This window comes from Sus scrofa, chromosome 14, assembly GCF_000003025.6.
Source record: "Sus scrofa isolate TJ Tabasco breed Duroc chromosome 14, Sscrofa11.1, whole genome shotgun sequence".
NCBI lineage: Eukaryota > Metazoa > Chordata > Mammalia > Artiodactyla > Suidae > Sus > Sus scrofa.
The window spans coordinates 59,280,932-59,304,025 of record NC_010456.5 but is presented as its reverse complement, the minus strand read 5'-3'; the positions used below and the strand labels follow the sequence as shown (position 1 = coordinate 59,304,025).

The window sequence follows — 23,094 nt, the reverse complement described above, 5'->3', positions numbered from 1 at the left end:
GCCCCGGCCGCGGGTGGGAGGCTCTTCTCGTGGCTGGCGTGGCACAATGTGGAGATTTTTTTCATTCATAAAACTAGTATCCCTGGTCGCTGCCTCCCCCACCCCCACCACCTACCGCCCCACCCGCAGCAGGATAGGTCTGGGTCCGAGGACTCGGTACCGAAGGCCAACCGACCTAAAGTGGCTCCTTTTGGCATTTCGCCAAGAAGTCCCATTTTATAAACCCCGTGCCCTGTGCTCACTCTGCATAGACGACTGACATCGCCTGTGGAGGAGCACTCTTGATTGAAGAGACAAAATGGCTTGTGATTCAACCCATAAATAAAACCTTAGCCTTTGACTTTAGGCTGTCCGACATTTTGTAACTTGCATTTCTTTGCTTTATCACAGATTTAGGTGGCGACTGTCCACCGTGCTACCTCTCCATTTGTAAAACAACTGGCTTTTTAGTTCCCTCTTTTTACCCTTTTATGGTGGTGGGTGGGAGCACGGGAGTGGGCAGGGAGATGATGGTAGGACCGGGGCGGGACAGGTCGTTGTACTAATTCAAGATGCAATCTTCATCCAAATAATAGATTGTTATTAACAATGATCCTCTCTGCGAACCCTTAAAATTGTCCGTTGACTCCCCTAGCAGCAAGAGGCGAGCCCTCATTCGCCGAGCCGACTCCTCCCGGCTCCTCCTTTCTTCCTCTCCGCCACTACTCTCTGCTCTGGAAATTACAACTCCTCGGCGCGCGGGGCCGGGAGGAGGCGGCGGCGGAAGGGAGGCGGGAGGGGATTCCCGAGCCAGCCGGGCGCTCGCCCTCCGCCCGCTGGCTGCAGCGTCGCGCACCCAAGGTCAGAGGCGCCGCAGGAGCAGCAGCTACAAACCGGAGCGGCGGGTCAATCCTGGCCGCGGGGAGAAAGCCCCAGGCGCATTCGTCCCGCGTCAGCAGCCGCCGGAGAAGGAGGCGAACGAAGGTCTCCGGGCCGGCGGGGCCCTGCTGAGACAGTCGCTGGCACAGAGACCGGGCAGGTGGAGGCCCCTGGGTCTGGGGCTCCACCTTCGGTGGAGCTCCACCTTCGGCTCCCAGGCGCTGTCCATCTCCTCGCGGTGCTGAACCCAGCCCTACCGCCAAGCGGCCTGCTGACCTGCCTTCTTACCAACAGATCTCCCTGACTGGGGGCGGGGCTAGGGCTAAGAGAGCCCCTGGGCAGCTGCTCACTGGAGCCGAGGGGCTGAAACAGGAGAGCCAGCGAACCGCAGCCGGGCAGCTGGTCCTGATGTGGAGAGGAGACGCGCGCTGCAGCCGGCGGCGGCGCTAGTGCTGATTCATCACCTAGAGCATCTAGCAGGCCACCGCCAGGGCAGTCGACCTGCTCCGGACTCTGGCCGCAGGTTGAAGCCACTGGTGCAGGACCCTCGCCGGCAGGAGGTGAGGACCCCCTCCTTTCTCTTGCCCCCAGTTGTCTATGGGCGGTGGCCCCAGGACAGAGAGAGGGGCGTGCCCCCGGGGTGTGAAGTAGTCATGCCGGTGTGATGCTCCCACCTCCGGTCTCCCTGGTGCTAACCACACTTGTTCTCCGCCTGTCTCCGGAGCCTGGGCCATTCCGACCTCCGCCCTGAGCAGCTCTCTCTGCCCGTGCGGCGATGGAGGAGGAGCTGAAGTGCCCCGTGTGCGGCTCCCTGTTTCGGGAGCCCATCATCTTGCCCTGTTCCCACAACGTCTGCCTGCCTTGCGCTCGTACCATCGCGGTGCAGACCCCGGACGGTGAGCAACACCTGCCCCAGCCGCTCCTGCACTCCCGGGGCACAGGGCTGCCCGCAGGCGCCGCCGCTGCCGCACCCCCTCTGGACCACGAGGCGGCGGCTGGCCCGGCCTGCAGCGGCGGGGGAGGGGGCACAGCTGGTGGCTTGGGCGGCGGCGCGGGAGGTGGCGGCGACCACGCGGACAAGCTGAGCTTGTATAGCGAGACAGACAGCGGCTATGGCTCTTACACCCCGAGCCTCAAGTCCCCCAACGGGGTTCGCGTGCTGCCCATGGTTCCCGCGCCACCCGGCTCCTCGGCCGCGGCGGCCCGGGGTGCCGCCTGCTCCTCGCTGTCCTCGTCCTCCTCAAGCTCCATCACGTGCCCGCAGTGCCACCGCAGCGCCTCCCTGGACCACCGTGGCCTGCGAGGCTTCCAGCGCAACCGACTGCTCGAGGCCATCGTGCAGCGGTATCAGCAGGGCCGCGGGGCGTTGCAGGGGGCGTCCGCAGCCGCTGCAGTGGCCATCTGCCAGCTGTGCGACCGCACCCCGCCTGAGCCCGCCGCCACGCTCTGCGAGCAGTGCGATGTGCTCTACTGCGCTGCCTGCCAGCTCAAGTGCCATCCATCCCGGGGACCCTTCGCTAAGCATCGCCTGGTGCAGCCGCCGCCACCTCCAGCTCCCACCGAGGCCGCCTCTGCGTCCCCAGGCACCGCCCAGGGCGCCCCCAGCGGAGGTGGCGGCTGCAGGAGTCCAGGAGGCACCGGGGCGGGAGCTGCCGGGGGCGGCGCGGCCCGCAAGTACCCTACGTGCCCCGAACACGACATGGAGAACTACAGCATGTACTGCGTGAGCTGCCGGACCCCGGTGTGCTACCTGTGCCTGGAGGAAGGGCGGCACGGCAAACACGAGGTGAAGCCGCTGGGGGCCATGTGGAAACAGCACAAGGTGAGCGCCCTCTGGGCAGGTCGTGTGGCGCGGGTGCAAAGAAAAGTGTGCTCCCCTTAATGACATGAACTCCAGGTACTCTAAGCTGGGCGCTGGAGATGGAAAGGGCATGGAGAGATGACATACGAGGTCCCCTCCCCCCAGTATTTTATGATTCTAAACAAAAATCATCCGGAATGCTGAAGCAGGACCCTTTCACTCCCAAAGTTGACCAACACGCTACCTTGATGATCCCTGTTGATTTATGGCACCTAGGACCCCTTCCTCCTTCTCAAAAGTTTTTGTCTTTTTTTTTTTTTTAAAGTGCAAATATTACCTCTTGCCTGCAGGAAAATGTCTGATAGTATCAGCGCTTTGTTAATCCCTGAGGGCAGCTTAAAGGAAAGATATAATTCCTCTCGAGCTTTATTCCAGAATTTAGGTGTGTGCCCTTTTAAGAAGGGAACAGCATTCTCCCCCAGAGACCTTCTTTTAACGGGGCTCTGATCAGTGGGAGCCTTGCGGGGCGGTAGAGTAAGGTCCTAGGAAGACAGCCAGGTACATCCACGTGCAGGCTGCCGGCAACCTGTCTTCTCCAGGAACTTGCCTGAGATGGCACCTCTCACCTCCCAAGAGGGAATGGCATATGCTTGTGGCTACCAATGTGTCCTCATGTCTGACACAAAAGGAGAGAAGCCTTCAAAATCAGGTCAGGCCCTTGACCAGGCCCCAAGGCAAGAATGGGATGTTTTTCTAACAAGCCATCCCCTTAACTTCCTAATCAAAGGCCAGGCTAATCAACCGAACTCATTGCTGAGGTCAGGGAGCCGGGTCCCTTGTTTGGAGACACACACACCCCCCAACTGCATCTGCAGATTTGGAGTGTCCTCTTTCTGGTAAAAGCTCACCCCAAAAAGGGGCAAATAGCCCAGCAGGAAGTATGTATTCTAAATAGTGTTGCAGTGAACATAGGGGTGCATGGATCTTTTCAAATTATGGTTTTCTCCAGGTAGATGCCCAGGAGTGGGATTGCTGGATCATACAGTAGTTCTATATTTAGTTTTTTAAGGTGCTTCCATTCTGTTCTCCATAGTGGTTGCAGCAATTTACATTCCCACCAGCTGTGTAAGGAGGGTTCCCTTTTCTCCACACCCTCTCCAACATTTACTGTTTGTAGACTTTTTTTTTTTTTTTTTGCTTTTTAAGGCATATGGGGGTTCCCAGACTAGGAGTCTAATCGGAGCTACAGCTGTTGGCCTACACCACAGCTCACGGCAACACTGGATCCTTAACCCACTGAGCGAGGCCAGGAATCAAACCCACAACCTCATGTGTCCTAGTCGGATTCGTTTCCACTGTGCCACAATGAGAACTCCTGTTTGTAGACTTTTTGCTGATGGCCATTTTGACTGGTGTGAGGTGATACCTCATGGTAGTTTGGGCTTGCATTTCTTTAATAATTAGTGGTGTTAAGCACCCTTTCGTGTGTTTTTTGGACATCTATATGTCTTCTTTGGAGAAATATCTGTTTAGATCTTCTAGGAAGTATGTATTCTTTTTTTTTTTTTTTCAAAATCAATTGTTTCCAAATTATTTTTCTTTTTTTTTTTTTTTTTTTATAATTTTTTTATTTTCCCACTGTACAGGAAAGGAGTCAGGTTATCCTTACATGTATACATTACAATTACATTTTTTCACCCACCATTTGTTCTGTTGCAACATGAGTATCTGGAAGTATGTATTCTGATTGAGAAGGAAAGACAGTCATGGTTCTCTCCTATCATCCAGCTGGAAACAAACAGAAAGGGCGGCATAGATGGGAGGAGAACATGGTACCAACCATTTATACTGTAGATTGTTATATACTGTTGCTATATAATTTCACTTGCTAAAACATGTATGTTATTACTGTAACTCAACATTTTCAAATAAAAGAATCAGGAAGAAAACAAATGAAGAACACTTTCTAAATCCACCTTGGAGAGGGAGATTTACATAGTAGGCCAGAAAAGGGCGATCTGGAGTTAACTTCCTAATTCTAGAGCAGTGGTTCTCATTTGGGGACAATTTCATTCCCCCTTCAGGACATTGCCAGTGTGTGGAGATGATTTTGGTTTTCACACTTAGGGGCTCACTACTGGTGTCTCAGGGTAGAGGTCACGGAGACTGCTAAACAGCATATAGTGCCCTGGACACCTCCCCAAAACAATTACCTAGAAAAATATCAACAGTGTCTCTGCAGAGAAACCATGCTGTTAAGTTACACAGACCTGGATCTAAACCTCAGGGATTGTAATTCACTTGCTGTAAGCATTTAGGCACAATTTTCAAGCCCCTGAATAAGAATATCTAACTCAGATAATTGTTATCAGGAGTAAGTATAATGCTGTGTGTTTAGCCTCTAACACAGTACCTGATTCTCACTAACCAAAATATATTATTTATTATTATTATGGTCCTAATACTTAAAACCATAAACACACAGAAAGCTACAGGGCAGCAGCAAAGAGTGCTTATTTGACCTCAGTGGCTTGGTAACCTGCAGAAAACATGAACTGATAGTGTTTATGTTGAGTCCTAAAATAGCTTTGAGCTAAATGAGAATGTCTGGTTGAGTGAGTTATCATTCATCTGACATTTTATTGCATATCGCTTCACTGTAATTGTAACTGCCTTACTTATTTCCTCTTCAAGTAAAGAGACATCATTAAAAAAAAAAAACAAAAAACAACTTTAGCCAAAAGGCAGTGATCCATTACCAAGACGAGAAGTATATAAATTCACATTCAGATTTTACGAGCTGGTTAATTTTCACAACCTAGAAGTCTAGAACTAATTCTGGGGGGTTGCCACCCAAATCTGTAGACTTAGCGATGAGTGGAAAATGAAATGAGTTAAGATGAGTCTGCAGTCCTAAAAGAGATTGAAACTCTTTATCTGGAAAAGTACGTTGGATAATGAGCTACGGTTTCAAGAATGGAGATTATGCAGGAGAAACATCGGTCCTCCTTGATGTGATGTTCACAGCAGTTTTACAACATTTCTATAGGAGGAAATATGTGACATTTGCTCAATAGAGTGGGTCAGTTATCTATGGGGAACACAGCTATGCAAATCCAGTGTCTCAATTTAATGTCACGGCTTCAGAGAACTTAGACCGACTCCTAAATCCAGAAGGAATTCCATGAGATTCTTCTGTGAAAACCTGTTTTCAAGAGTGAGAAGTTCTGCTGTTCTCTCTCAGCAGGTGCTCTTTTCTGCAGAAAGGGACATCACTGAGCACTTATGAGCATCTCAACTAGGGGCTGGAGATAAAAGGAAAAGATAACCAAGGGTGCCCTGGAGACCCTTTGGTCTTGCAGGAAAATAGACCCCCTTTGTGAGCTGTGAAGGTGGCTACTTTTGAAAGATAAACTAGAGCACTCAATTTCACGCTCCCACCATGGCAGTTGAAATTCTTTAGTAAGACTTCTAGTCTCTGGATGTTGTTGTTATCATCTAAAGTCTCGGGAGCTTTGACAGAGCTTCGTGCACTGCAGCACTAGAATTGGGACAGAAACATTTCCCTAACATTCCTATGATCAGAGAAGCCTTAATCAAAGATTTGTTTCCTCTCTTGTGTGACTGGGGCTTGCCATCTAATTAGTGATTCTTAGGGAAAGAGACACGTAAGTGACACTGAAATCTATTTTGAAACAAGACTGGTTATCACCTTTCAAAAACAGCCTAAACACTTTTGGTCTTGGCCAAACACATTTTGAGATGATTCTCTGGGAAGAGGAGGCATAATTTCAAAGAACTTCTGCTGTGAAGAAACTGTATTGTGAAAGATAGGATAGGGAGGAGAAGCTTTCCATAAGAACTTTTTTTTTTTTCTTTTTTGGGCACCCTGCAGCAAATTGGAATTCCTGGGCCAGGGATCGAACCCACGTCCCTGCAGCTGCAGAGACACTGTTTATCCTGCTGTACCACAATGGGAATTCCTCCATGAGAGCTTTTGTCCTTTTGCCTATGGACTATGGAATTCTAATTTTCCTTAAACCAGAGGGAGAAGGTCACTGTGGGACGTAACTCTTCCTAGTGTGACATGTCTCAGAATATCAGCAACCACTGAAATTCCTGTGGATAGAGTCAACCCTGAATTAAGATGGGTAGAAGTTGGAGTTCCCGTCATGGCTCAGAGGTAATGAACCCGACTAGTATCCATGAGGATGTAGGTTCGCTCCCCAGCCTCGCTCATTGGGTTAAGGATCTGGCATTGCTGTGAGCTGCAGTGAAGGTTGCAGACATGGCTGGATCTCTGTTGCTGTGGCTGTGGTGTAGGCCAGCAGCTGCAGCTCCCATTGGACCCCTAGCCTGGGAGCTTCCATATGCTGCAGGTGTGGCCCTAAAAAGCAAAAAATGAATGAATGAATGAATGAATGAAAGGGTAGAAATTTGATTCTTGAGCTAAGGTAGGGACTGCTGGATAAGCCCATCTCCAGAAGTCTTTTGAGAACCATGGACAACAGAAGAGAATCAAGACAAAATCTCATTAAGGGAGTTCCCCTTGTGGCTCAATGGGAGTAAACCCCACTAGTATCCATGAGGACTCAAGTTCATCCCTGGCCTCTGCAGTAGGTAGAGGATCTGGCGTTGCTGTGAGCTGTGGTGTAGGTTGTAGATGTGGCTCAGATCCTGCATTGCTGTGGCTGTGGGGTAGGCTGGCAGCTATAGCTCCAATTCAACCCCCAGTCTGGAACTTCCATATGCAGCCCTAAAAAGACAAAACGACAACAAAAATATCTATTGGTTTCCCAGGACTACTCTTCCCAATGAGTCAGCACTTTGAAGAGCAAAGGAGGTGAGGTCTGGAAATCACAGGAAAGACAGGACTTCAGGTTACTCCCAGGTCCTAAGAAACTGCCAGAGGGCATCTGGTTTCTCAGCAGCCTGGTCTTACCTTCTTTTATAAAAGACATAAAGAAAGGCTTTTAGCCTTTAAAGCCTCAGAGGAAAGACTTCTTCCATTAAAAGAGATTATACATAAATGATGAAGGCAGAAAGTGTAATTCTAACAGTATACAATCAGAAGTACGCTTATTGAATACCTGCAGTATAACACAGGGAATGTCTCTGTGGTGGCTCAGGTCATGGCTATGGCTTGGATTTGATTCCCTGGCCTGGGGACTTCCATATGCTGCATGTGTGGCCAAAAGGAAAAAAAAGAATTAGAATTATAGAGCAGAGATGTAGAAATTAAATATCATCCCAAATTCCACTTTACAGAGAAAAAAATTTCTAACATTTTGGAGCTTTTTCCTCTAGAATCCTCTTGTATATTTATTTCATAACTATCTTTTTTATTAAATAATATAATATAAATATCTTTCCTGTCCATTTCTATCTGTCATTTTGGATGGCTGCATGTGATTCCATTGTAAGGATTTGTTATTTTATTGGATCCATGCTGCGATGGTGGACTTCAGGTTGTTTTGTCTTCTGCTCTTATAAATACTTTTCAAGTTAAATCTAAGCCTATACATACTCTTGAATTATTTCCTAGGTTAAACTTCTAAATATGGAGTTGCTTTATCATAGGAGATCTGGCTTTAAGATATCTGATTAATGTTGCCAAACTGCCTTCCATAATGTTTAATACTTATTTTATCTCCCAATGGCAACATTTTGTAAAAATTAAAAATTCATGTAGACAGGGACCTTGGAGGAAAGCAAGTGAATTGTCTTGTTTCTAGTTATTATTGTTTATTAGTTTCACTAGATTATTGTTAGAACTATTTTTAAAAAGAGATCAAAAGTATCTAGATTTTTTGTTTTTCTTTTTGGGCCACCCCTGTGGCTTATGGAGGTTCCCAGGCTAAGGGTTGAATCGAAGCTGTAGCTGCTGACCTATGCCAGAGCCACAGCAATGCAGGATCCAAGCTGCACCTGCGACCTACACCATAGCTCACAGCAACGCCGGATCCTTAACTGAGCAAGGCCAGGGATAGAACTTGCATCCTCATGGATACTAGTCAGATTCGTTTCCACTGAGCCATGATGGGAACTCCTAGATTTTTATATTTTTAACTACAGTTAGTGATCTGCCTTCCCTCAAAAATTAGTATAATATGCACAACTATTTCCTAAATATTCCCTCTTGGATTTTAAGGCCCATAAAAAGACCAAGCCTTCAGGGTCCATCTAAAACATTTTGAGGGGTTCCCATTGTGTTCAGCAACAATGAACCTGACTAGTATCCATGAGGACGTGGGTTCAATCCCTGACCTCCCTCATTGGGTTAAGGATCCAGCATTGCTGTGAGCTGTGGTGTAGGTCATAGATGCAGCTCCATCCCATTCTACCCCTAGCCTGGGAACTTCCCTAAAGAGCAAAACAACAACAACACTTTCCAGTGAGGTTAAACGGGGGAAAAGTGAGCTAGGTAGAGAGGCGTCCTTGACAGAAATCTTCTGGAAGGTCTGAAGTGCCCAGCTCTGTGGCTGATCATTCCAAACTGAGTTACTAAACAGAAATGCATTAGGGCCCTCAAAGCATGTGGCAGGGAATTAATGGAAGCCTGAATTTTTTGAGAAGTTGAATCTTTCACCAACTCTGAAGTTCTAGGAAATGAAATGCAAAGGCTGGCTTCAGTTCCCTCTGCCCCAGACTGGCTAAGAACCAATGGCCATCCTCTGGGAACAAAAGCTGACTCTGCCACGTCCTCTGAAACCACCCTCTGTGTTAACATCGTCCCTATCTTTAAAGCCACCTGGGCCGTAGGCTGCCCGGTGCTTGGGTTTAATTCCAAGCAGGTCAGTAATTCAGGAACAACTATTAGAAAGAGACCCTGTGGGGAGTTCCCGTCATGGCTTAATGGTAAGGAACCTGGCTAGTATCCATGAGGTTGCAGGTTTGATCCCTGGCTTTGCTCAGAGGGTTGAAGATCCAGCATGGCCATGAGCTGTGCTGTAGGTCACAGACATGGCTTGGGACTGGCGTTGCTGTGGCTGTGGCATAGGCTGATAGCTACAACTCCAATTTGACCCCTAGCCTGGGACCTTCCATATACCTCAGGTGTGGCCCTAAAAAGAAAAAAAAAAAAAAAAGAAAGAAAGAGCCCCTATGTTATAAGGTTTGAAGTACAAGCATTCCTCACCACTCCACACATCAGGAAGATAAAAAGTGGGTTTGAGAGAAGGCAAGAGTCTGTCATCTTGAATTGCTTTACTCTTCTCTTTGAAGACTGTTTATAGAATGTAGGGTTTGGGTTGAGGAGAACACTGACGACTGTATTTCATACTGTATGATCAGGCGGTCACTCCAAGTTTAAAGTGCTACAGTTTCAGCCTTTATCTGGGTCAACATTCATGGTGATGGGACCTTATTTGTGGCTCTGAAGGAGATACACCTCCTCCTAGAGCAGAGGGATCTCTTAATCTCTGAGACAGACTAGAAGGATCCACAAACTGGTATACCGCCTGTTTCTATAAGTGAAGTTTTATTGGAACATAGCTATGCTTGTGTATTTCCACATTGCCGATGGCAGCTTTTGGCTCCAGTGGCTCTTGGTGGAGCTGAATAGTTGGGACAGACATCTGTGACCTAAAAAGCTGAAAATATTTGCTCTCTGCTTCCTTTTTTTTTTTTTTTTTTGGTCTTTTTGCCTTTTCTAGGGCCGCTCCCGCGGCTTATGGAAGTTCCCAGGTTAGGGGTCTAGTCGGAGCTGTAGCCACCGACCTACACCACAGCCACAGAAACACGGGACCGAGCTGCATCTACGACTTATACCACAGCTTATGGCCATACCAGTTCCTTAACCCACTGAGGGAGGCCAGGGATGGAACCCACAACCTCATGGTTCCTAGTTGGATCATTAACCACTGAGCCATGACGGGAACTCCTGCTCTCTGGTTCTTTATGGAATAAAAAGTGCTGACTTCTGGACTGGGGACTCAAAGTGTGGTCTACAGCCCTGGGAGCTTGCTGGAAATACAGACTAGTCCTACTGACTCAGGATTTGAATTTAGCAAGATCTCTACTTGACTTGGACAGATATTCAAGTGTAAGAAACCCTAATGGGCATGCTTTGGGGGCTCCAGGGTTCTGGGCCCATCACTCTCACTGTGCAAGTCATCTGAGAAGTGGTGTGAGCCCTCAGCCTGAAGCTGATACTCAGTTAGTGGGCTCTCCTTGCTCACACTGCTCCAGGCAGGACAGCCCAACAAACCAAGAGTTGCTGGAGCAAAGAGGGGCAACTTTATTTGGAAAGCCAGCACACCAGGAAGATGGTGGACTTGTGTCCCAAAGAAACGTCTTGCCCAGGTTCTCATGCTGGTTTGTTTTACAGAACAAAGAGGGCAAGTGAGACGGTAAAGAAGGTGATAAGTTGTCCCAGGCATTTCCTGGTTCCACAGTGGGTGTGTTAATTTCTTCTTTCCTGCAGCCATTCACAGGTGGGCCTGGTCAGTAGGTTTCCTGTGAGCTTAAACAAAGGTATTTTAGCTTAACACTTAAGCATAAGAGGCAGACTTCCTGGAGACAGACCATTCTGTATACTTTAAGCTGTAGGCAATATCCTTTCAGTGATTCACTGGTAGCCAAAGCAATAGAATTCAAGGTTAAAGTGAAAGAAACAGATCCAATGTAGAGTCAGATTTGTTCTACACGGAGTCAGATTTATTCTTCTCTACTACATAGAGATTTGAACCAGAGAGTCTTAGTTACCCTGGGAAACTTCAGGTCCCCAGAATCTTCAGGTTCAGCAAATTTAGGGGGCCAGAAGGCAATATGCTGCTCAGAGACCACCTGGCCCCAAGTCAGGCAGGAGCCTCTGAGGGGTGGTGGTGCTGTCTGAGACCTCCCGGGCCAGAACATAGGGGTCTCATAAGAAGGAGATTCTGGATAAATCCTCTTTGCTGCTTCTCTAGGGTTAACAGAAACGTATTTACTGCTGGGTGTATTTCTGGGTTTCCTTTTGGTTTATGTCTTTGTCATTCTACAAAGAAGCAAAGAGAGTGCTTTCTCCACTCTTCCGCCAGTTTTGAAAGGTCTGACTGATGCCCAAAAGATGATACTGGAATCGGGTTCTGTTCACAGCAGTCAAATAATGAATTCCATGAACACACAGGCAGCAAGAAGCAAAGTCTTTATTAAAGAAAAGCAAATAGCTCCCAAGACAGCTGGGAGGGGGGAGAAGAGCCCCCTTCTTTATTGTCCTATAGGGACTTTTATCTCTTAAAGATGGGGCGGGGGTACCAACGTGGGGTCCAGAAAGATGTGGTTTTCTCCCATTGGCCTTGCTCAATTACCTATGTCAGTCCTTGTCCAGTAGGGGTCTTAGGGGTGGGAATGTCCCATGTAAGTTTTATGGCTTCTTTGTCATTTTCTTTCCTTAGATTGTCACCATTCCTCTCATTCCTTCTTTTTTTTTTTTTTTTTTTGTCTTTTTGCCTTTTCTAGGGCCACACTCGCAGCACATGGAGGCTCCCAGGCTAGGGGTCTAATTGGAGCTGTAGCCGCTGGCCTAAGCCAGAGCCACAGCAACACAGGATCCGAGCCACGTCTGCAACCTACACCACAGGTCACGACAATGCCAGATCCCCAACCCACTGGGCACAGCCAGGATCGAACCTGCAACCTCATGGTTCCCAGTCGGATTCGTTAACCACTGAGCCACGCCAGGAACTCCTCATTCCTTCTTTATCAGCTGAGGAATGGGCTAGAGATTCGCATTTCCTATAGTAAACGAAGCTTGTGGGGAATACATATTTCCTATAATAAAACAAGGCCTGTGGAGGTGTTACTCCCTGGAGCCCTTAAGCCACAAATGTTAATCAACATCCATATCAAAAGAATGTATCGGAGCGCATGCTCCTACACTAACTCCTTAAGTTAGTATTCTCTCTCATGCCCAGGGAAGAGGGGAGGTTGGAACCCTCAGAACCATGGAACCTAAAGGAGCAGACAAGAGAGAATACAGGCAGGAGTTCCTGTGTGGCGTAGCAGTAAGGAACCGACTAGTACCCATGAGGATGTGGGTTCGATCCCCACTCAGTGAGTTAAGGATCCGGCATTGCCATGAGCTGTGGTGTAGGTACAGATGCAGCTCGGATCAGGCATTGCTGTGACTGTGGTATAGGCTTGTGGCGATAGCCCTGGTTTGACCCCTAGCCTGGGAACTTCCATATGCCATGGGTGTGGCACTAAAAAGACTAAATAAATAAATTAATTAAGTCCAGGCACACACTGGGGGGCTCTCCTCGATTCACCCCTTGCTGCTTGGAATTCCCTCTTTCAGGGATAGGCCGTTTCCTAAAGAGATCATACACTCCTCCTCCTTCTTCGGCAAATAAGGAACAGGAGGCCACAGGGCTTGCTATAGTTGCACAGCAAGTTGCGAAATGATTCTGTGAAAGATAATTGAGTTTTCTCCTGTAGATTTTTTTTTTTTCTCTTTAGCACCCCACCTATGGCATATGGAAGTTCCCAGGCTAGAGGGTCTAATTGGAGGTACAGCTGCCAGCCTACGCCAAAGCCACAGCAATGCCAGACCTGACCACATCTTTGACATACACCACAGCTCAAAGCAATGACAGATCCTCAACCCACTGGGCGAGGCCGGGAATTGAACCCATGTCCTCATGGATCCTGTCGGATTCATTACCACTGAGCCATGAAGGGAACTCCCTTTCCTTATAGATTTTGATTAACTCTAAAAATGTAGCAGAATGCAAACAGACCCAAAACAGATTCATACAGCATCACTAAAGAGTAATTATGGGAGTTCCCCCTATGGCGCTGTGGGTTAGGAATCTGACGTCATGGCTCACCTTGCTGTAGAGGTACCAGTTTGATCTCCGGCCTGGCGCCCTGGGTTAAAAGGATCCAGCTTTGCCACAGCTGTGGCATAGGTCACAGCTGCAGCTCGGATTCAATCCCTGGCCTGGGAACTTCCATAGGCTTGTGGGTGTGGTCATTTAAAAAAAAAAAAGAGTAATTATGAATGGAAAAAATAAAGGGTTCACTGCCAGCTACTCCAGAAGGTGAGGGCAGAGGGTGGGACACAACCCCTCCCGCAGCCAACTGCAATGGGCAGCAGGGAAGGGAGATAAAAGGGTGAGGAGGAGACAAAGCATTCTGTCTAGAGCAAGTAAAAGAGGTTGGAGGCTGGAGGGAATCTAGAGATCAAACAGCACTTTTTCCACGTGGCTACAGAGGGAAGAAGTAGTTCACACGGAAGAGAGTCAGGAAAGATTCACAAGGGACAGAAGCCAGTGAGCTGGGGCTCGTTAGCTCAGGGGTCAGGCGTCAGAAGGGGTCTAAGTGACAGAAACAATGGACAGGGATACAGAGCCCTCCAGCACTCACTCCAGCAGGCGGGGCTGAGCTTGGTCACATGTCATCTGAAAAATCTGTCCAGACAGTGCCTAGTTTAGAAAAATAGGTCAAGGTTGTATTAGGAAATTTAGGCAAATATCTGTACTCATCCCATCTCCACTTCTTGGATTCAGGAAACCTATAAAATGTGAATAATCAGAAATGACGGAGTTCCTGTCGTGGGGCAGCAGAAACAATCTGACTAGGAACCATGAGGTTTCGGGTTTGATCCATGGCCTCACTCAGTGGGTTAGGGATCCGGCGTTGCGGTGAGCTGTGGTGTAGGTCACAGACGAGGCTCGGATCCTCGTTGCTGTGGCTGTGGTGTAGGCCGCAGTTGTAGCTCGATTTGACCCCTAGCCTGGGAACCTCAATATGCCTCGGGTGCAGCCCTAAAAAAACCCAAAAAAAGAAATGACCATCCTTTTTAAAACAGAATACTGTGGCTTACCATTCACTCCCTAAATTATGAGTTACTGAATGTTTGGCTTTACTCATCAGCTATGTACCCACATAACGTAATCTCTAGCACTTACTATGGATAACTTAATAATTGATGATGCCTCTTAACCAGTAAGTCCTTTTCTCTGAGCTTACGCCCCTAAGGAGTATTTATTCTTCAATTCACCTAATTACTTATTCAGTTAACACTTAACTCTTCAATGCCATTGTCATTCCACACACCATTGTAAGCACCAAGGAATTATCCTGTTCTGGCCTTAGGGGGTGGGTCTTTGTGGGGTACATGTTGATTCCACTACTGTTCCTGGAGAAAGAGTCTTGTCTCAGAAGGAATTCAGAAATGGAAACTGAGAAAGTGAAGTGAGGATTTATTTGAGAAATATACCCCCAGAAGGGAGGTGGGCAGACAAGTGTGTAGCTGCCCTGCATTTCTTTGGCACTGGTAATGCGGGGCGCACAAATGAAGGGGTGGAATATTCACTGGGAAGGAGGGGCTTGGAGTCATATTCTCTGATTTTCATCCCAGCTCCACTTCCAGAAGGGAGGAGGGATTTTTGTCCTTATTTAGCCTTGATCAAAAGGTTCATGGCCATGGTGCATGATGGGAACTTCTTATCTGCATAGCTGATTTTATTATAATGAGGGCATAATAAGCAACAAGTTGCTAGAGATTCGCACCCTCTTCCAACTTTCTTTGTCTCCAGGGCACTCACACTCCAAAATGTGTGGTTTCCTGTCATTCTGGAGGTTCCTGCTTTTCTTTGTCCATGGACCCCACTGTTTCCATGATGCCTGGTTTCCTGCCCCCTGGCCATGGCCCCACTCTATCTGCTCATGTCAACTCTCTGCCTGCTGTCACACTACCTCATGCGTTTTGCATGAGTCCCAACTTCGCCCGCTCTAGGACCTCCACGTGCCCATCTCTCCTGCCTCCCCTGCCCTTCTCCCATCCCCAGGCATGGTCCCTGGGAGTGGAGTAGTTCCTGTGCGTCCAGTTCTCTGTGTCCAGTTTCCAGTCTTGTCACCACATCTGCCTCAATAGTGAGAGCAACCTCTGAACCTTAGCTTAGGCTGACCACGAGGGCAGTCGAATGTATATTGGTTCCTGGGTTCTTGGTGCAGGGGCTCTGCTCCAGGGCTTTTCCAGTTGGCAGGTGGCTCAGGAAAGGGGGAGCGGGCTGGGTGCAGGAACCCTCTGGTGTTCGGCAGAGGCAGAGCCTCAGAGGTTTTGTGTACTAGGACTGAACTGGGGCAGGATCCACCATTAACCAGAAACAATTAACACCAGAAGTCGTGAGAAGAGCTTCAACCCGCAGGGTACGGCTGGACTGCCAGTGCCAGCACCACATGGCCCTTTTAATTAAGCCCCGTGTGTGAGAGCACTGAGACTTGAATATCAGACAAGGTCAAGGACAAATCAGTTCACTGACGTGGGGCTCTGCGGAGCCATGCTAGGTATGAGGCCCCGTGCTGCCCCTGCAGAGGGGCCCGGGGGATTGGAAGGACAGGAGAGCTGACGCATCCCCCCTGGGCCTCCCCTCTCCAGGACAGCAAGTGAGATATGCCCGAGAAGGAGTTCAAAGGGCACGTCCCATTTGGGGAGGGTGCAAAAGCTTCAAGAGGAGGTGGCATTTGGGAGCCATTTTTAGGTCCTTGGTGTCTAACCTGCTCATCAACCAGGGTAATCCTGAGAACAAAGACCGGGTTTCAAAGGAGACCCTACAGGGGCTTCTCCACAGAGACTGCGGCAAACACAAAAACTATCTCTGAGGCTGTGCGAACTGAAAGTGCAGGAAGGTCCTAGTTGAGTAGTTTATTTTTATTTATTTATATTTTTGTCTTTTTAAGGCTGCACCTGCAGCAAATGGAAGTTCCCCGGCTAGGGGTCAAATTGGAGCTACAGCTGCCAGCCTACACCACAGCACAGCAACTCTGGATCCGAGCTGCGTCTGTGACCTACACCACACATCAGTCCTTACTTAGCCCACTGAGTGGGGCCAGGGATTGAACCGACATCCTCACGGATACCAGTCGGGTTTGTTACTGCTGAGTCACAATGGGAGCTCCTGGTCAGGTAGTTTAGATAATTTATGTATTAGTCTGCTCAGGTTTCTATAACAAAATACCATAGACTGAGTGGCTTAAACAATAGAGAGTTATTTCTCCCAGTTCTGGTGGTTGAACATCCAGGACCTGGCTGCCGGCCAACTTCATTCCTGGCAAGGCTCCCTTACTGCCCTGCAGACGGCCACCTTCTCGTGTGTCCTCACATGACCTTTGCTCAGTCAGTGCACATGAGAGGAAAGATCTCTCCCACGTTTTTTCTTATAAGGGTGCTGATCCCATCCTCTGGGCTTCACCCTCATGACCTCATCAACCCCCAAAGACCTCACCTCCCAACCCCATCATATTGGGGGCGAAGGCTTCAACATATGAATGTTGGGGAGACACATAGAGACCATAACTATCCGTCTAGGAAAAACCCATATTAGGGAGTTCCCATTGTGGCTCAGTGGGTTACGAACCCAGTGGGTTACGAACCCGACATAGTATCCATGAGGATGAGGGTTCGATCTCTGGCCTCACCAAGTTGGTTAAGGATCCCAGCTGTGGCTGTGGCATAGGCCGGCAGCTGCAGCTCTGATTCGACTCCTAGCTTGGGAACTTCCATATGCTGCAGGTGCAGCTCTGAGAAAAAGCAAGAAAAAATCCATTCTTTCATTTAATTCATCTTCTGTCTGGATATTTCCTTCTTTCCAAGACTATGGTGTAATCAACATCCACAGTGATGGAACAGTCCATTCTCATTTCTCAGGCTGCAGGCTCTTCTCTCAGACCAGAAAGACACGATTTTCAGTGTCCCCGGCAAGCCCTCTGGATAGTCTTTATGGAAAAGAGGACGATGTCTCAAACTGAAGTCAGGAGTTCCTGCTGTGGTGCAATGGTATTGGAAGCATCTCAACAGCAGAAGGACATAGGTTCAATCCCTGGCCTAGCACAATGGGTTCAGGATCCGGTGTTGTTGCAGGTGCGGTTTGGATCCGATCACTCACTGGAGAACTCCACATGCCACATGGTGGCCAAAAAACAAAAAAAACAAACCAAAAAACTAAAGCCAAATACAGTGTGCTGTCAATCCCTGTCACGGTGTCACATTGCCAATACGTGAGCCATTTGTACCCTGAGAAATGGTTCCCACCTTGCCCCCCGCCCCAAGTCCTGGCTGCTTTTCCACCAGAATAACCAGGCTCAGTTCCCACAGTTCTGTCCCCTAGGCAAGGAGAGGTGACACAAGGGTCGAGAATGGTACAGTGGGTGCTGGGATATCCCCTAGTGGCGACCGGCCCTCACACAGCACCCAGGCTCTCCCGGGGGACCAGGAGACCAGGGCAGGGGCCTGTGTGGGGATAAGCACATGTGGGGACGGGGTTGGTTGGGGTGCATAGAGGGGACACAGAGGGAGAGATCAGGTGAGTCTGGGGGCTGGGCTGTGAGATCATTCCCCTTTCAGCTGGGTGTTCGCTCAAGGTCGCCGGAGGCCTTCAGGATCACTCTCTTCTGGGCTCCTGGCCAAGCTCCTCTGTCTGCTTGCCAAGCAGGAAGCAGGTCAGCTGGCAGTGGGGTGGGCTGGGCCGCTGGGGACTGGTGCTGGTGGGGACAGAGCTACACTATCTGCAGTGCCAGAGTGAAGGGGAGGACCCTTACTAACTCAGCAAAGGCAAAGGATCTTCTGGGGCCTATGTGCTCAGCATCCGCTTCTGCTGGAACGGTCCCTTTGTTTTTTGTTCAGCCAGTGGGCAGTTGTGGAGACGCTGCCTTGTGCCAGGGCTTGGCTAGAAAGGCAAAGACAAAATACAAGGACCCACCATAGGACTGGATAGGTTCCTAGGGAGGGAGCAGGTGGGCTCCATGCTCTGGTGAGAATGGTAGGGAGAGAGGTGCTACTCTTTTGTGTTTTTTCTTTCTCTCTCTCTCTCTCTTTTTTTTTTTTTTTTTTTTTTTTTTTTTTTTTGCTTTTTAGGGCCACACTGGTGGCATACGGGAGTTCCCAGGCTAAGGGTTGAATTGGAGCTGTAGCTGCCAGTCTACACCACAGCCATAGTAACGCCAGATCCGAGTTGTGTCTGCGAGCTACATCACAGCTCACAGCAATGCTGAACGAAGCAAGGGATTGAACCTGCAGCCTCGTGGATACTAGTGGGATTCGTTTCCGCTGCACCACAGCGGGAACTCCCTGCTACTCCTTTCTGGACTTGTCTAAACTTCAATTTGAAAATCTGTGTCATTGAAGATGCCCCTCGGGGGGTTGAATGATGCTGACCCCTCCATCTCCTCCTGAGTGCAGTTAGCAGGGATGGGCTGAGTTGCCCCAGGACCTGCCCTCCTCTAAGGATGGGCCCAAAGGTTTGGTTTGCCCAGAACAGCAATCACAAGCCACATATGACAGCTGAAAACGTAAACTACATAAAAATTTCTTCCATTTTTTAAAATTATAGTTGATTTACAATGTTGTGCCAATTTCTGCTGTACAGCAAAGTGACCCACTCATATATATATATATATTCCTTTTCTTATATTTTCTTCCATCATGTTCTATTCCAAGAGACTGGATGTAGTTTCCTGTGCTGTACAGTAGGACCTCATTGTCTATCCATTCTAAATGCAATAGCTGGCAACTACTAACCCCAAACTCCCAGTCCATACCACTCCCCCCGCCCCCAGCAACCACGTCTGTTTTCTATGTCTGTGAGTGTGTTTCTCTTTTGCAGATAGGTTCATTTGTGCCATATTTTAGATTCCACCTATGAGTGATATCATATGATATTTGTCTTTCTCTTTCTGACTTACTTCACTTAGTATGAGACTCTCTAGTTGCATCCATGTTACTGCAGATGACATTATTGTATTCTTTTTATGGCTGAGTAGTATTCCATTGTGTACATATACCACATTTTCTTAATCCATTCATCTGTAGATGGACATTTATGTTGTTTCCATGTCTTGGCTATTGTGAATAGTGCTGAAATGAACATATGGGTGCATGTGTCTTTTTTAAGGAAAGTTTTGTCTGGATATATGCCCAAAGTGGGATTGCTCGGTCATATGGTAGTTCTGTATTTAGTTTTCTGAGGTACCTCCATACTGTTTTCCATAGTGCTTGTACCAATTTATATTCCCACCAGCTGTGTAAGAAGGGTCCCCTTTTCTCCACACCCTCCCCTACATTGTTATTTGTAGATGTATCAATGATGGCCATAAACTAAATAAAATTTAAATCCAGCTCCTGAGCTACCTTTTAAGTGCTCAGAGCCACCCATGCTGGTGGCAGCTAAGGTGGACCGGGCAGACACAGAACACTCTGCTCCTCCCATAAGTTCTAGCAATATTCTTCAGGTACAGATAATTGCAACAGGGTGTGGTCTGCGCTGGGTGAGTGTGGAGGGGAGGGGCCGACCCAGAGGGGGAAGGGCAGGGAAGCCAATGAAGGAAGGGCTTCCTCGGGAGCTGCCTCTCAGCTGAGTCATGCCCAAGGCACCCAGCCCTCCCCCAGCAGGACAGAGCCCAGACATCATCTTGACCTCACCTTGCATGTCGGTGTCCCCAGCCTGAGGCCCTGGCCTTCTCTTTGCATGCGTCTCCTGTATCTTCTCATCCAGACCATGGCTTCATTCGCCATCTTCACCTGAGCCGTGTTTGTACCATCCGGTGGATCTCAACCCCTGGAGGGTTTGCTAAAGGACCGACTCCTGGGCTTCGCCCCCAATTTCTGATCAGTAAGACTGGGGTGAGGCCAGAGAATTTGCACGTCTAACAAATTCCTAGATGAGGCTGAGGGTGCTGGTCCAGGGACCACACTTTGAAAACCATTGATATAGTTCAAATAAATCATATGCATTGATTCATTCATTCAACAAATATTTGTTTAACATGCCAGGGGCTTCCTGGATGTGAACACCCAGGCAGGGTGTCTCGGAGGGGAGACAGACTGTATAAACATACCTGTATCAGACGGTGATGAACGTTATGAAGAAAAATAAAGCGAGGAGAGGCCTCACTGATGGGTGATATTTGAACAGAGACCTTAAAAAGTGGAGGGCAGGTGTAATCCTGGCCTTTCTGGACCCATTGTTGTTCATCCTTGGCTTTTTAATCTGAAAAATGAGGTCATATTAAAAATGAGGGCATCAGTTTACTCAATCGCAAGGGTTTTTATTTTATTTTATTTTATTTTATTTTTGTCTTTTGTCCTTTTAGGGCCACACCTGTGACACATGGAGGTTCCCAGGCTAAGGGTCTAATCGGAGCTATAGCTGCCAGCCTACACCTCAGCCACTGCAACGCCAGATCTGAGCTGCGTCTGCGACCTACACCACAGCTCACGGCAACACCAGATCCTTAACCCACTGAGTGAGGCCAGGGATCGAACCCACAACCTCATGGTTCCTAATCAGATTTGTTTACAATGTGCCACAACAGGAACTCCAACCGCAAGGTTTTGAAGACAAATTCGGTTACATGTGTTTCATTAAAAAGAAGCCTGATGGAGTTCCCTGGTGGCTCAGTGAGTTAAAGACCCTGCATTGTCACTACTGTGACTTGGAACCTTGCTGTGGTATGGGTTCGATCCCTGGCTTGGGGGGCTTGTGCCTGGTGCAGCCAAAAAAAAAAAAGACAAATCAAAAGAAGCCTAAGGTAAAGACTATAGCTTTTATAGTCTGCAGCTTCACCTTTGGGTTCTGGCAATGAGCTGTGTAAGGAGTCTCCAGGACAAAGGGAGAGGCTACCAGCAGCCTGAATCCCCTTCCAAATGATGCCTTGGGACCCCTGAGTCCATCTGGCTCCAGCCCATTTCCAGGTCTCTTTCCTGCCCACCCCTCCTCAAGCCAGAAGGTGACTGTGTATGGTGGACAGCATGTGGCCAGGGACCTGGGAAATCATGCATAGATATCCAAGTGTCCTATGGGGGGCGGTAGAGCAGCCTTGGGAAGGGAGGGAGCCAGGCCTGGCCAAGGCTCTACTACTTGCCTTCTTGCCCTGGGTCCTGCAAAGATCAAGGGTGGGCAGACCTGGAGTTCCTGTCATGGCGCATCAGAAATGAATCTGACTAGGAGCAATGAGGTTGTGGGTTCGATCCCTGGCCTCGATCCCTGGCCTTGATCGGTGGGTTAAGAATCTAGCGTTGCCATGAGCTGTGGTGTAGGTTGCAGATGCGGCTCAGATCTGGCATTGTTGTGGCTGTGGCTGTGGTGTAGGCCGGCGACTCAGCTCCCATAGACCCTAGCCTGGGAACCTCCACATGCCTTGGGTGTGGCCCTAAAGAGACAAAAAGACAAAAACAAACAAACAAACAAAAGCATGGGCGGACCTGTCAGCCTGAACTAATGAGCCAGTGCTCCTTCCTTCTATCCAGCTTTGGGGTCCAGACAGAAGGGTGTGGGTCACCCAACACCATATCCACTACAGCTGGAAAAATAAGCACATGCTGGGAAGACCATGAGTCAAGACGGGTCCCTTAGACAAGGATGGCTCAGGCCTGAGGGCAGTTCTGCCCCCTCTGTTTATAAAGACAAGCCTCTGTGATGAAGTGCAGACTGTGTGCCTTAGACGTCTAATTTTCCTTGTCAACCTGTGATGTCTTTCAGGCCCAACTGTCTCAAGCCTTAAATGGTGTGTCCGATAAGGCAAAGGAAGCAAAGGAGTTCCTGGTTCAGCTAAAGAATATTCTGCAGCAGATCCAGGTGAGCATAGCTCGGGTGGGAGGGGAGTCTATGCAGGAAACACAAGAGACATGGAGAGGAAGGGAGAGATCCCCAAGCAGACATTTTTCGGTCTTGAATATGAGAAGGCCTAACTGTCCCACTGTCCAGCCTCAGATGTTGCATTTACTGCACACTGTATGCACTGACACCCATGCAATATCTGCTAGGAGAGGGATTTTACGTGAATGAAGAGAGAATCGTAAAAAGAGAACTGGACACAAGTAATGCAGGCCTCTGCATGGCCACCAAACCCCACGCGGTACCTGTTCACAGTGCCTCTATACCGATGCATCGGAATACAAAAGCAGCAACGATGAAATATATGTATTTACTGAGCACCCATGTTGGGTCACATACTGAGCCCAATGCAGATCAGCACAGTGCAGTCTCTGGCCCAGGAGCTCTGCCTGAGGGGAGAGAGCAGACACGCCTGTGTTCTGTAGAAATGCACACCTGGAGACGGTGAACCCATCAAACATCCCAGTGTCTGGATGGAGAAGAGGGAGTAAGAGCGCTGAATCCCTAACCGGCCAATGAAAACTGTCCTTCTGGAGTTCCCCTTGTGGCTCAGTGGAAACAAACCCAACTAGTATCCATGAGGAAGGAAGGAGGAAAGAAGGAAAGAAAGAAAGAAGGGATAGTTCCTTCTGAGGCCTCTCTCCTGGGCTCGATCTTTCTTTCCTTCTTTCTTTCCTTCTTTCCTTCCTTCCTTCCTTCCTTCCTTCTTTTTTGTCTTTTTAGGTTCCCACTGAGAAATGATGGGTACTCCTCCTGGTTTGTTTGGATTTTTTTTCTCTGGTCTTTTTGTCTTTATATTTTTTAATTTTTATTTTTTTTGTCTTTTTGCCATTTCTT

At 48.5% G+C, this 23,094-nt stretch overlaps 1 protein-coding gene across 1 annotated transcript in view; it reads left to right on the top strand.

Moving 5' to 3' along the window:
• Window positions 782-23,094, top strand: part of TRIM67 (tripartite motif containing 67) — a 43,175-nt gene continuing 20,862 nt past the window's right edge. The window contains exons 1-2 of the mRNA XM_021072335.1: window positions 782-2,680; window positions 22,123-22,218. Coding sequence (XP_020927994.1) covers window positions 1,634-2,680; window positions 22,123-22,218 — 1,143 coding nt within the window. The 5' untranslated portion in view covers window positions 782-1,633. The remainder of the gene's footprint in view (window positions 2,681-22,122; window positions 22,219-23,094) is intronic.